Raw genomic sequence first — 14,207 nt, forward strand, 5'->3', positions numbered from 1 at the left:
GATCAAAAAATAATTCTTCCTGCCATTGCACTCTCCTCTTCCCTCTACCTACCCCAAATGATGAAAAACAAAAAACCCCACCTTCCCTTGCAGAGAAATCCCATATAATTGATAAAAACTGGTTCACTGAAAAGCAATTGATTTTTTCCTAGATCACAAAAGGATGGAAAATTTTGAAGATTTTTTTTTTTAATGAAGATAATGACAATGCCAAAATCAATAAAACAACAATTCTTCACACACATAATGATAACCCAATGTCACTTGTGGGTGTTAGTGGGAAACCCTATGTAAACATTGCTAAAGCACACAGTGCCATATAAAAGGTGAATTTTACTGTGAGAATGGGTTACTACTGAGCAGTCACCCAATTCAGCTGATCGTGTTGGTGTTTGTGAGAAAGAAAATGTTCTGTTCATAGTTATTTGGCCAGTTTTTGACAAAACCCAGTCATCCTTCTTTGTTGTACTCAGTAATTCAAGAGTTGGGGGGGGTTAGGTTCCCTGGAAAAAGAATGTTGGGTCGTTATTCATGTTGCACACTCAACACCAAATAAGCTTTAAATGGACAAGAGCTTATGTGTGCATGAGCAAATACACACACATGTACACATACATGTATAACTTTGTTATCCTTGCCTCCAAATATTTTAATTGCCATAAATTTAATTAAAATATAGATTAAACATGTTTGTCACTCTAATCTTTCTATAATCTCAATACCACAGAATACATATAATTTACTGCACAGATGTGGGAAGTCTAGTCAGCATATTGTACTCTGCCTCACCCTTAAGCAGCTCATTGTGGGAAATGCACACACTGACTTAGAATCCTAGCTTTTGAATCCCAAATTGCATCTGACATGTAAAACATTACAGCAAATAAAAACAACAGTATATAATTGAAATTTTGGTTGAAAGTATCCGATTCTTAGGTATTTTGGATAAATGTGCACTCTTCTTGAAATAGCTATCCATGGAGGTATAGCAACACACTTGGCAGGCACTGATAAATAAAATTACAGAGATAGGGTGAAGCTATCCTGGATTGGATGGCAGTAGTAAGTACATAGATTTGTGGGTTTTGCCTTTATAGGCACTGGATTAATATTAATATAACTAACTCGTGCCGTTCTCTGGAAATCCCAGGCATGGACCTGGCCAGTGTCCCATTGTCCCTGCCAGTATTTAATAAACCTTGCGTCTAACTTGGCTCTAAAGTTGTGGTAGCGGTCTTACACTGGTCTCACCAGTAGGATTACAATTATTTGTCTAATGTTTTGTATGATTTCAATAAATTAAAGGGATTTTCCCTCAACTATGTTACTTGGGTGACTTCTGGAAACATGACAGGGTTCTTTCGTTATATTTTCCCATCTCGCCGGACCTTCCTAGCTGCATGAGTCCTGTGGGCTACAGTTGAGAAGGCTCAGTGCTCTCCAAGAGCAGCTCAGGATCACAGATGTGGAAGACTGACAATCCACTCACATGCCCTTGACATAATTTCTCCTGAAAAGGCTAGGCAACTGCCCTTCATTTCTGGAGCACTACAAAAATCAAGGGGAAACATCTTGTAAATTGATGCGTAAATTCTTCCAATTATTTCTACAGCTTGTTCTTCTTCCTTGAACCCACATTTCCACAACAAGATAAAAACACCAGAATATTGGATATTCCTTTTTTCTTTTATTGAAGTTATTTTTTTCTCATACGATATATCCTGATTACTGTTTTCCTTCCCTTGACTGCTTCCAGGTCCTCCTACCTCCCCTCCACTATCGATCCACTCCCTTTCTGTCTCTCATCTGAAAACAAATGGACTTCTAAGGGATAGTAATAAAATATAGTAAGATAATACACAAACTAGTAAGTAGGAATTGGACAAAACAAACAAACTGAAGGAAAGGAGCCCAAGAGAAAGCACAAGAAACGAAACCTACACGTTTGCACACTCAGGAATCCCATAAAAACAGTAAACTTAAGCCATAATTTATATGCGAAGGACCTGGTGCAGACCTGAGCAGATTCTGTGCGTGCTGCCTCAGTCTCTGGGAGGTCATATGAGCTTGGGTCGTGTTGATTCAAAAGGACTTGTTTTCTTGCTGTCCTTCATGCTCCCTGCCCCCTTATTAAACACAGATTCTTTTCTCATACAGTATAAATCCCTCCCTCTACTCTTCCCACTTCCTCCCATGTATAACATTTTTAAAGTTCTAGAGGATGTGATGGGAAACAGAACAGGGAAGGATTTTGTCCACCCATCCCAACACTCAGAATGTCGACTATGGTAATGCCATCTTGTCCTGACTCCATTTTGTGCTCCTCTCTCAGCCTTCTAACTCCCCAATAATTATGCCTGTCTTGGCAATGTGTCTGAGATGTCTTTTAATTGTTCTTCTTTTCTCTTATTTTTGTTTTATTTTTGGTTTTCCGAGTCGGTTTCTCTGTGTATCTCTAGCTGTCCTGGAACTCACTCTGTACGTAGATCAGGCTGGCCTTAAACTCACAGAGATCCTCCTGCCTGTGCCTCCCTGAGTGCTGGGATTAAAATCATGCCCCACTAATGCCCGGTTATGTTTGAGATTTCTAACCAAAATAATGAATAGAAACTAAAGCAACCAAAGAAGATGTAAGTCAAAAATAGTTACCATGCTACACCTGAAATAGGTACCGTACTCTGCCAGGAATGAACATTGCTAGGTTAATCTGTCCTCTGATGCTGATGTAAAGTACGCTCTTCAAAGGCAAAAACGGCTGTACCCCTGAGCTTTAGCACCAACAGACTCCGAGGTGTAGCCCACTTTGATTTGCTGGATAATAAAGGACTCACACGTTTCATTAGCTGATCAGCTGGTTGTCTGTATCTTTCCGTGTGTATTACTGCAATACATATAAATATACCAAACGCTAACTTTAACTATATAAAGCTGCTTAGCGCTAGTCTGGTGGCACGCGCTGTACTCACGGCTACCCGGAAGCTGCAGTGGGAGGCTCAGCCGACCTCAGGCCATCAACCTCAGCAACAAACACAGTGAGGGTGTTGTTTCAAAACAGTTTTAAGCCGGGCGGTGGTGGCGCACGCCTTTAATCCCAGCACTCGGGAGGCAGAGGCAGGCGGATCTCTGTGAGGCCTCTGTGAGTTCGAGGCCAGCCTGGTCTACAAGAGCTAGTTCCAGGACAGGCTCTAGAAACTACAGGGAAACCCTGTCTCGAAAAAACAAACAAACAACAAAAAAAAAACAACCAAAAAAAAAACCAGTTTTAAATCCACACATCCAAACAAACATGGAGAGAAAAATTAAAAGAAAGCTGTGGATAATTTTTAAAGTTTTCCCAAGATACATGATTATTATTATCATGGTGGTTTGAAAGAGATGTCACTTCTAAGTCTCAGTCATTTGAAATACTTGGTTCCCGGTTGCTGGTGCAGTTTGAGGAGGTAAGTTTGAGGTAGGTGTCACCTTGGTGGAGGAAGTATGTCACTGGAGTGGGCTTTGGGATTTCAAAACCCAACGCAACTCCCAGTTAGCATCTCTGCTTCCTGTTTGCTATTCAAGATGTGAGCTCTCAGCTTTCTGCCGCCTGCCTCCACAATTCTCTACCGTGATGGACTCTAATCCCTCTGGACATAAGCCCCAAGTAAACACTTTCTTCTACAGACTGCCTTGGTCATGGCATTTTAACAAAGCAATAGAAAAAAAAACCAATACACCTCTATACTTTCCTTAATATACAAAACACCTCAGATGAACTAAGGGGGGAAATCCTATAATGTAAGAGGAAGTGAAGAGTATAGATTAGAAGTATCTATGGATCACTTAAAATTCAACTCACCGTTACTTCTTTACCCCTTGTGAGGTCCTGACTTTGCAAACTCCATTTTAAAGAAAGGGCTTCATCTTAAGCCATATAATGGGGCGGGGGGTGTCTCAGCTCCAGAAATGTGCTGCAATAGTGGAATTTGAATAGATACCCTATAATTAGCCGATTAAAGAGCTACGGACCAGGACCATAAAATTTAATGAGGTCCAGCTATTCCCAGGAAGCATCCTGCCCTTGAAGACACCTTGTCCGTAATCTGTAGCTCTTTGTTAGTGTTTCATGCCCCCAAACTGGCCAATGGATTCAGAAACTACCTTACCTATGTCCTCTTTACCCAGTCCCAAGACAACAGGACAGGAGTTGTCCTGATTCCTGCACTTTCCCTTTAAAAGTTCTCCCCGCCCTGGCTCACCACCACACACTTTCCTCACTCAAGATGCTGGGTTGCTAGAAAGGGGTGGTCCAAACTCGGGTTTGTAAAGGAAGGACCCTCGTGTAATTTGCATCAGAAACTGGGCTGCGTGAATTCATTTGGGGATTAATAACTTGGGCATAACTCCCTAGCACTGGCCAACCCGGAGACAAAAGAGGAAACAACCCAGTTCCCTTCCCCCTTCCACCACTTTCCCCTAACTACCCCAGCCTGTAGGCAGACAGGAGCACGCCCTTCCCTTCCGATTAAACCTGTGCTGGTACAGGAGCACGCCCTCCCCTTCCGATTAAACCTGTGCTGGTACAGGAGCACCCCCCCCCCATTAAACCTGTGCTGGTACAGGAGCACCCCCCCCATTAAACCTGTGCTGGTACAGGAGCACCCCCCCCCCCATTAAACCTGTGCTGGTACGCTCAATGCTCACTCGTTTCCTTGATTGTCTTTTCCACTGGCCTCACAGTAAGTAAATGTGAAACGCAGTCAACTTACACCAACCGAGGAAAGTACAGTTTAAAACATAGTTCAGATGCCATTCTGCATCTCACATTAACAAATATGGGAAGGCGCTTAGCAAGCATGGTACAACTACTCAGGCATACGACCATTATAATGCAAGTAAAAAAAATAACATTACTGTCAAAAGAAGAAACAGAGCCCCATCGTAAAGAGAATTAGAGATATTTTATTCCTGAGCCATTTGTGTGAGCACGGCTTAGGACACCGATTCAGACTTCCCCCAACTCCGTCTTCTAACGTGGAGGAAGTTTTATGGAGGTTTATAGTTTTACAGACCAGAAAAGTCATAAACCAAGACAAGTGTAAAATGAATTAGAGGGTACTTTAGAGAGGGTTACAGAGAGAAGGGGAGGCTTTGCTATAGGCCTAAAATGCCATCTGATGACATTCTTGCTTTGGGTTGGTGAGAGCTAGTGCATTGGGTAAGCCAATAGATTCCAAAAGCTTTTGTGTGTTACCCACAAGACTTTAGTTCTCACACAGAGGTGGTCAAGGAATGGCTGACCTGAGGGTTAAAACTAGCCCAAAATAAGGTCAATAGCCTCAGGACCCGTAGCGGTCCAATCCTCCCAGTATTGAAATTATAATCAGTCTCTGCAGACACAGTTTCTTTCTAGTTTTCAATTTTGGCACTATTTATAGTTTTTGCTGGTGGTGGGGGTGGTGGCGGCGGCGGCGGCGGCGGAGGCGGTTTTTGTTTTGTCTTGTTTTCTTTTTGGTTTTGAGACAGAATTTCTCTGTGTAGCCCTGGCTGTCCTGGAAATTGCTCTGTTGATCAGGCTGGCTTCAAACTTCTGCCTCTGCCTCTGGAGTATTGGGATTAAAGGCGTGAGCCACCACTGCCAAGTAACACCATAAAAATTGTCAGTTTATAACCTAACCTACCAAATTATTTGACACTCAGCACACAGAGAAGACAGGAGCTGGCCACACGATCACTATTCTAAGCTAGTGCCATGTGTTGCAGGAACTTACAAGAGAGGGCTGAGCCTCATAATGCCTGAGTAGAAATTCAACTCGGCAAGGAAGACTGAGACATTGTGATTACTGAGTAGGTACTGGAGATAACAGCATAGAGAATAACATATGAAAGAAGCTGATTGGCAGAAAGGTTGGAAATAAACAGAGTATGCCTGAGAAGATCCTGCATACAAATACAAATGTGGGGGAGACCTGAAGCTCTTGGCTCCCACTAAACCTCCCCCCCAAACAGTGCCACCAACTGGGACATAAAATACTAGGGACAATGGGGAACACGTTTTATACAAACCACTGTACTTGACTATTAGTGAGAATGGGGTATTAAAAGCAGCCACTCTCACTTGGTTGGACCTCCTCTGTGGTTTTAGATCTAAAAGTCTTTCTTTTATGAAGTGGGTGCCCTTGTGTTTGGTGTCTATGTGTTTAGGACTGTAGAATCCTGTTGATAGATTTTTTTTTTCTTTAATGAGAGTGGAGTATTCTTCCTTACCTCTTTTAATTAATTTTGTTTTGAAATCTGTTCTTTCAGATATTGGAATATGATTAGTTTTTAGTTACATTTGGTTTTTACATCTTTTACTCTAAGATGATATCTATTTTGATATGAGACATGTTTCTCAGAGGCAGAAAAGAAATGCATCCTTTTTTCTGACCTCATCTTTTTGTCTGTCTTTTTAGTATGGAATTGAGACGGTTAACATTCACATTTATTGAAAATCAAAGTCAATTTCTATAACTTTGTTAGTGTTGTGGTGTTTTCTCTTATCTCTTTGATTCCCTGTTACAGCATTGTTTATTTCTTTTCTGTGACTCTTGGGAATTTATCCTTCTCTTCAGACTGGCACCCTCTGTAGATCTGGCTCAGTTGTAGCAAATTCCCTATCTTCTCTGATGTGGGATTCCCCTCTGTATGCTGTGATATGTTTTATTACCATTGATTAACAAAGAAGCTGCTTTGGCCTATGGCTTAACAGACTAGAGCTAGGAGGGAAAACCAAACTGAATACAGGGAGAAAAAAGGTGGAATCAGGTAGATGTCAAGTAGCTGCCAAAGGAGAAAGATGCCAGAACACTGGAACCTTACCGGTAGGCCACAGTCTATGGGGAGATTAATAGAAATGGGTTAATTTAGTAGAAAAGACAAGATCTCCTGAGTAAATTAGGAGCATGAGAACCATGGGAAAGGGTTGAAGGGGAGGGGAGAGGCAGGGAAGGGAAGCAGAGAAAAATGTATAGCTCAATAAAAAAAGAAATGGGGGGGGGCTGGAGAGATGGCTCAGAGGTTAAGAGCATTGCCTGCTCTTCCAAAGGTCCTGAGTTCAATTCCCAGCAACCACATGGTGGCTCAAAACCATCTGTAAAGGGGTCTTGTGCCCTCTTCTGGCCTGCAGGCATACACACAGACAGAATATTGTTATACATAATAAAATAAATAAATAAATAAAGATCTGGGAGTCATGAAAAAATTAAAAAAAAAAAAGAAATGGGGGGCTGGAGAGATGGCTCAGCCGTTAAGAGCATTGCCTGCTCTTTAATTCCCAGCAACCACATGGTGGCTCACAACCATCTCTAATGAGATCTGGCACCCTCTCTTGGCCTGCAGGCATACATGCAGACAGAATACTATATACATAATAAATAAATTTTTAAAAATGGGTTAATTTAAGATGTAAGAGTTAGTTAATAAGAATCCTGAGCTAATAGGCCAAGCAGTGTTGTAATTAATATAGATTCTGTGTGGTTATTTGGGTTGGCTGGCCAGGAAATGAACAAGTAGTCTCCACTTACACTGCTCTTAAGTTTTTGGTTCTCCAACTTTCTGAGACTTTTGCTAAGAGTGACAGTGTGGTCTTTTACAACCTGGGATAAATATTTCCTGAACCCTCTGGCTTTTAAGTTTTCCACTGAATATCCAGGTGTTGTTCCAGTCCAGCCTTTTTAAGTGACTTTACCTTTTCCCCTGTAGCTTCCAATTCTCTTTCTGTATCCTGTGTTTTTAATGTTTGAAATATAGCATGTCAAGAGAGTTTCTTTCTAGTCCTGTTGATTTGGTGTTCTGTAGGCTTCCTGCACATGGATGGGCATCTCTGTCTTTGGGGATGTCTTCATGGTAGTTTTCTTGTCTTTCTTTGGTGCCAATAACCCAGGCAGTTGGCAGATCTGAGTCTCCAGCCTTATCCTGATATCTCCAGACTCTCCCACATTCCATTCATGTTTTTAAAAGTTTCTCATTGATATTTACAGAATGAGCCAATTCATCAATTTTGTCTTCCATTTCCAACGCTCTGTTTTTCATATGAGCAAATTTCTTGGTAAGGCTTTCCACTGAGGGCTGTAATTGGTTTATTGAGTATTAGATTTCCAACACTATTTCAGTTGAGGGTTTTCATTAAAAATTCAAACTTATTTTCATGTATTGGATCAACTTGTTTCATTTAGCTCATTGTTATCTTTGAATTGTCTGACCATGGTTATAATCACACTTTTGAATTCTCTGTCTGAAGTTCCTTCATGTCACTTTCATTCGGGCCATTACTATGGGACTTAGATTTTTAGAGGTGACTATTTTTCCATGTTTTTATTTCTGCTGAAGGATTTGTACACCTTTCTAGTTTCTTGGTTGAATTTTTCTCTTTTTTGTTCAAGTCACCTTTCTTCTTTCAGCAGTGGCGTTTGCAGTGTTCAGGAGGAGTCTTACTCATACCAGGATTGCTCTGTTTATCATGGTGTTTAGGGAAACTGCCTCTATTTTGTGTTTTCTGTTCTCTGCTGTGACAGGAAATGAGGTAGGCAGGGTCCATGCCAACTGTGGAAACGGAGTGCCCCCGGTAGTGGATGGTCTGGGAGTAGGCTGGTCCCAGGGGAAGGGAAGTACTCAAAAGAGGTTGTGGTACCTGGCAAACAGTCACAGTGCCTGGGTGACCGGAAAGGAGGAGGAGAAAGAGCATCAGTAGCCTAACTGGGAGTGCACTAGCTGTGATAAGTAGAGACTCCCTGGCTGCAAGCTGATTGGGATGGGGGTGGATCTGAAAGTCAAGAAGACTATCTGAGAGGAAGCTGTGGTCCCAGTAGGTGTGGGACTTGGGTGACCCAAATCTTAAAGTTCTTGCATCCATGATCATTAGAGATATTAGTCCATAATTCTCTTTTTTTTTCCCATAGGGTATTTGTCTGGTTTGGTAATACAGTAATACTAGCTTTTATTTATTTATTTATTTATTTATTTATTTATTTATTTATTTATTTATTTATTTTGTTTTTTTGAGACAGGGTTTCCCTGTAGTTTCTAGAGTCTGTCCTGGAACTAGCTCTTGTAGAGCAGGTTGGCCTCGAACTCAGAGATCCGCCTGCCTCTGCCTCCCGAGTGCTGGGATTAAAGGTGTGCGCCACCACCGCCCGGCTAGCTTTTAAAATAGAATTTGGAAATGATCTTTATTCTCTGCTTCATGGAATACCGTAAGGAGTACTAGTGTTAATTCTGTTTTGAATATGTGGTATAGTGGTGGCGCACGCCTTTAATCCCAGCACTCGAGAGGCAGAGGCAGGCGGATCTCTGTGAGTTCGAGGCCAGCCTGGTCTACAAGAGCTAGTTCCAGGACAGGCTGCAAAGCCACAGAGAAACCCTGTCTCAAAAAACCAAACAAAAAAAAAAAAAAAAAAAAGAAAGATGAATATGTGGTATAATTTTGTGTTGAATCCATCTGGCCCTGGGCATTTTTTGTTGGAAGATTTTTAATTACCACTTGCAATCCATTGGGTGCTGTGTGTCTATTTAAATTATTGCTTTTAATCTTGATTTAGCTTTGGTATCCCATATATAGCTAGACATTGATCCATTTCTGTTAGATGCTCTGGTTTGGTGGAATAAAGATTTTAAAAGCAAGTCATTATGAGTTTCTGAATTTCCACAGTGTCTGGTTTTTTTATCCCTGATTTTGTTAACTTGAATTAAAATGTGTTGACAATGGCTATGATGCCAGTATATCAGGATGATATTTAAACTATATATGATAATATTTAAAATATATATTAATATATATATCCATGGGTTGATAAAAATTGGCAAATAAGTCTTCACTAAGGTGACATTTAATCCCACCAAAGCATTAAGAATTTTTTCTCTGCTTGCCACTGTGACAACTAGCAATGAAGAAGCCTGAGTGCATAAAATTCCATGGTAATTCCATGTGTTAACTTGAAATGTTTACTTAAAAATTAATTACAGATACCAAAGACAGTTTAAAATATTTAATTTTTACTACCAGTCTCTGAACAAAATATTCTTTAATGTTTTATACATAATGGAAAATAATAAAAATGTTTTATGAACTGTCAAATAACATATTAAAGGTAAAATATTACATTTCAAATTATGTATGTGTGTGTGTGTGTGTATTAAGATCTCTACACATTCTTCTGCTAGGTCTGTTAGGAAGACTCTGACTTCACATATGAGTGAATTCTAGAGAAGAAGTTCTATGAAGTCCTGATTCAGCAGTAGCTGCAAAGAAAAAATCTCTATGTCAAAGACTTTATAGTGAATTAACAGTGAGTTAGCTTTAACAAGTTAAAAAAATTATCAATGGGCTCCAAAGCCACAGAGAAACCCTCTCTCGAAAAACCAAAAAAAAAAAAAAAATTATCAATGTTAAAGAAGATAAACCTTGTATGTCTCACTGGGGAATTGTAGCATGACTGCTATGGACTAACTAACCGCTTTCTGATTGGACTTGAGGCCATAAAAAGAAGGAAATTCAGTGCCTGGTACTGTCATCCTGATCAAAAACCTTTGGTTGGTATCTTAGTTAGAGTTTCTACTGCTGTGTAAAACACATGACCAAAGCAACGTGGGGAGGAAGGGTTGTTTGGCTCATGTTTCCATGCCACTGATTACCACTGAAGGAAGTCTGGACAGGAACTCAAACAGGGCGGAAACTCAGAGGCAGGAACTGATGCACAGGCCATGGAGGAGAGTGCTGCTTACTGGCTTGCTCTTCATGGCTTGCTCAATCTTATAGGACCCAAGACCACCAGCCCACGGTTGACACCACCTACAGTGAGCCAGGCCCTCCTCCCTCAATAGCTTGTAGTGATATTTTATATGTATTTTAATAAATAAAGCTTGAAGATCAGAATGCAAAGCTAAGCCACTAGAGGCCAGGGAGTGGTGACATGCACCTTTAATCCTAGGACTCAGGAGACGGAGATAGACAAATCTCTGCGAGTTCAAGGCTACTCTGGGCTACACAAGATCTATCCAAAACAGATCCAGGTGGTGGTGGCTTTAATCTCATTCCTTTAATCCTAGTGTTTGGAAGTCACACACCTTTAATCCCAGCACTAGGGAGGTGGAGACAGAAAGGGATATAGCTGAGCAGACAGAGGGGAAGAGACAGGAAGTCACTGGAGTGTGGAGTCTGGGGTTTGGTGGAGACACAGTGCAGTCTAGGCAGTCTGAGGATCGCCCCTTTGGTCTGAGGATTGATAGAGGGAAAAGGTGTCTCTAGTGGCTTACTGCTCTGCTTCTCTCATCTTTAGCTTTAACCCCTGTATCTGTCTCTGGATTTTTATTATCCATGCTACAATAGCTAATTAAGAAAATTCACTACAGGCTTGCTTACAGCCCTGTCTTCTAGAGGCATTTTCTCAATTGATGTACCCTCCTCTCTGATGAATATACCTTGTGTCAAGTTGTCATAAAACTAGACAGCACAGCTCGGCAGGCCACAGACTGGAGGGCAGAACCTACTATTGTTTTGCTAATGTTCATTATATCTGTAACCTTCTAAACAGTTATGTTTATACCCAAAGACCTGGGCTGGTCTCAGTAGTCATCAGAGAAGCTTCTATCTGCAGTAGACAGTAGTCGGTGGAGAGATGCAAAACTGGTCAGAGCCCTGAGAATAAGAGAGAGTGCTCAGCTCTAAACAGGACAATCCCCTGAGCCAAGACTGGGAATAATGCAGAAAAGGAGGTGGAAAGAATATCAAAATGAGAGGATGGGGAGGGGTGCTGTCTTGTGGACAGGAAACACCAATCATACTCATGAGTTCACAGCGTATGTGCTTATCTGCACAGGACCTACCCAAGATCAACATGTGGCACAGAAGGGGCAAAGACATACCCAATATCAACATCTGGCACAGATGGAGCTAAGGCCTACCCAAGATCAACATGTGGCACAGATGGGACAAAGACCTGCCCAAGATCACATCTGGCACAGATGGGGCAAAGACCTACCCAAGATCAACATCTGGCACAGATGGGGCATAGACCTACCCAAGATCAACATCTGGCACAGATGGGGATGATGACTTCCAGGCTCTGCCCCTTACTGAGGAGCTATTGATAGCTGATAGCTGCTAAAGGGAAAGAATCATTCCTTTGGGGAAATATGGCCACTAGGAGTATTCTTAGGCTCCAGTGACTTGCTCTACACTCATGAACATATGGGCAGCACTAACTGAAGTTGGTGAATTATAAAACAAAAAGTAAAGATGGACTTATTGGGGGAAAAATAAGGGAAGTTGGAGGAAACAAGGTATATCTATATCTATATCTATCTATCTATCTATCTATCTATCATCTATCTATCTATCTATCTATCTATCTGTATGTATATCGTATTTCTTATATACACGTATAAAATTCTCATTAATAAAAAAATTAAAATTATTACAGCAGAAATGACAAATGAAATTGGCAATAGTTATACAAGTAATTGCCAATGTGACTAAATAACAGTGAATCTGGTTTTCCCAGTCTTCAAGTATTCTGGAAGAGCCGTTTAGTAAGGCACTGTGACAAGCACAGGTGAGACAGGTGAGGGCCACACAGTCTGTTCCTCCACAACCAAATACTATAATTCTAAGAAAAGGAACAGGTGAGGTGACAATGTCCATGTACTCACAGAAACCTTGACAGGTACAAAACACAACACTTCTAAAACAATCAGACTCAGATGTCAGTACGGCTTTTTGGTGGATATCTGAGAGCTGATATCTGAAGGGCGAGAAGAAAGGGAATGCAGCAGAATAAGAGAAGAAGGTGGACAAGGGCGGGAGGAGCGCGGGTGGAGTTCCGAGTAGGCTGCCTTGGTGAGGAGTGAGAGCCAGCAGGTAGAGGTAATCTGTGCAGAGGGAAGTCTGACTACTGCCAAGAATAAGTGGATTTGGATATTTTGAGTTGATGATAAGGAAATTTAAGTTTTCCCTGAGGATAAACAGAAAACAGATAAGGAAGTAAATGCTGGGAGATTGGAAATGCACTTGCCAAGTGACAGTTTATGAAGTGTGGCTCTTTTGCTGTTGCTGTTTTGATTTTTGACTAAATTTTAGTAAATAAACCTTGGCTTCTTGGTCGTAATTGAGAAGAGCACCATGCCATTGCAGTTTTATTTTTAAATTTTTTTGAGATTATAATATAATTTTATCATTTCCCTCTTCACTTTCCTCTGTCCAAACCCTCTCATATATCCCTAGTCACTTTTTTTCAAATTCATGGTCACTTTTTCATTAATTATTGTTATGCACATACATACATGCATGTATACATTACTAAATACATAAATACCACCTGCTCTGTCTGTATAAGGCTACCTGTATGTATATTTTCAGGGCTGGCCATTTCGTGTTGGATACCAAGTGCTGTGTTCTTCCCTGCAGCAGAATACTTATCCTGCTCTTCGAATTCCTTAGCTGCCTATAATCCCGAGGGTCTTTGGAGCTATGCCACTGTCTTTAAGGATAGTTTCACAAGAATGGGAGAAATGAAGAGAGTGGGAGCCACATGGTGCATACAGAATAATATGTACCCTTTGTATCATCTAATACAAGTGTGATCACGACTCTTCATCTAGTTCATATCCATATTTCAGAAAAGTAGTGTTTTTAATAGCAGGTTAAATGAATCCTCATATTTTAGGCTAACCACATTACTTTGCGACTCTTAGCAAAATGTTACTCTTTATATATAAAAAAGTATCTGTTTAACCTGTTTAAGGCTTTGAGGAATTTAAAGTGATAGGAAAGGAATAAACAGTGGACAAATATATTTTCATTAAGAATGCTTGTGTTTTGCACACCTTTCCTTTGATTTTGTAAGAACAGATAGCAATGTAGAAACTCCCACTGAAAGAGATACTGTTAGCTATTTATACTTTATTCCAGGAATCAGTTAATTAATACAAATTTAATGAATCAAAATTGACTCCTACCTTGTCTTAATCCTCTAGTTATACTTTGTTCCCATTCCTGCAGCACCTGAAATCAGTCAAATATTAGTTATAATGTTTAAATTAAGCAAGAAACAATATGATGGGGACTATATGTCTTTAAAATGTGGCCAATAAGCATTGAGGTAACACATGCCTGCAATCTCTACTGACAGGAGGGTAATGTAAGAGAGAGCTGTGAATCCCAGGCCAACCTGGGATTCATAGTAATACAAAGGTCA

The 14,207-nt window shown here is 40.7% G+C and overlaps 1 protein-coding gene across 1 annotated transcript in view; it reads right to left on the reverse strand.

Annotated features, from left to right (window-relative positions):
* Positions 1 to 10,215: 10,215 nt before the first annotated feature.
* Positions 10,216 to 14,207, reverse strand: part of LOC119826016 (ankyrin repeat domain-containing protein 26-like) — a 34,296-nt gene continuing 30,304 nt past the window's right edge. The window contains exon 10 of the mRNA XM_042055939.1: positions 10,216 to 10,254. Within this exon, the coding sequence (XP_041911873.1) occupies positions 10,216 to 10,254 (39 nt within the window). The remainder of the gene's footprint in view (positions 10,255 to 14,207) is intronic.

Source organism: Arvicola amphibius, chromosome 11 (genome assembly GCF_903992535.2).
Source record: "Arvicola amphibius chromosome 11, mArvAmp1.2, whole genome shotgun sequence".
Taxonomy (NCBI): domain Eukaryota; kingdom Metazoa; phylum Chordata; class Mammalia; order Rodentia; family Cricetidae; genus Arvicola; species Arvicola amphibius.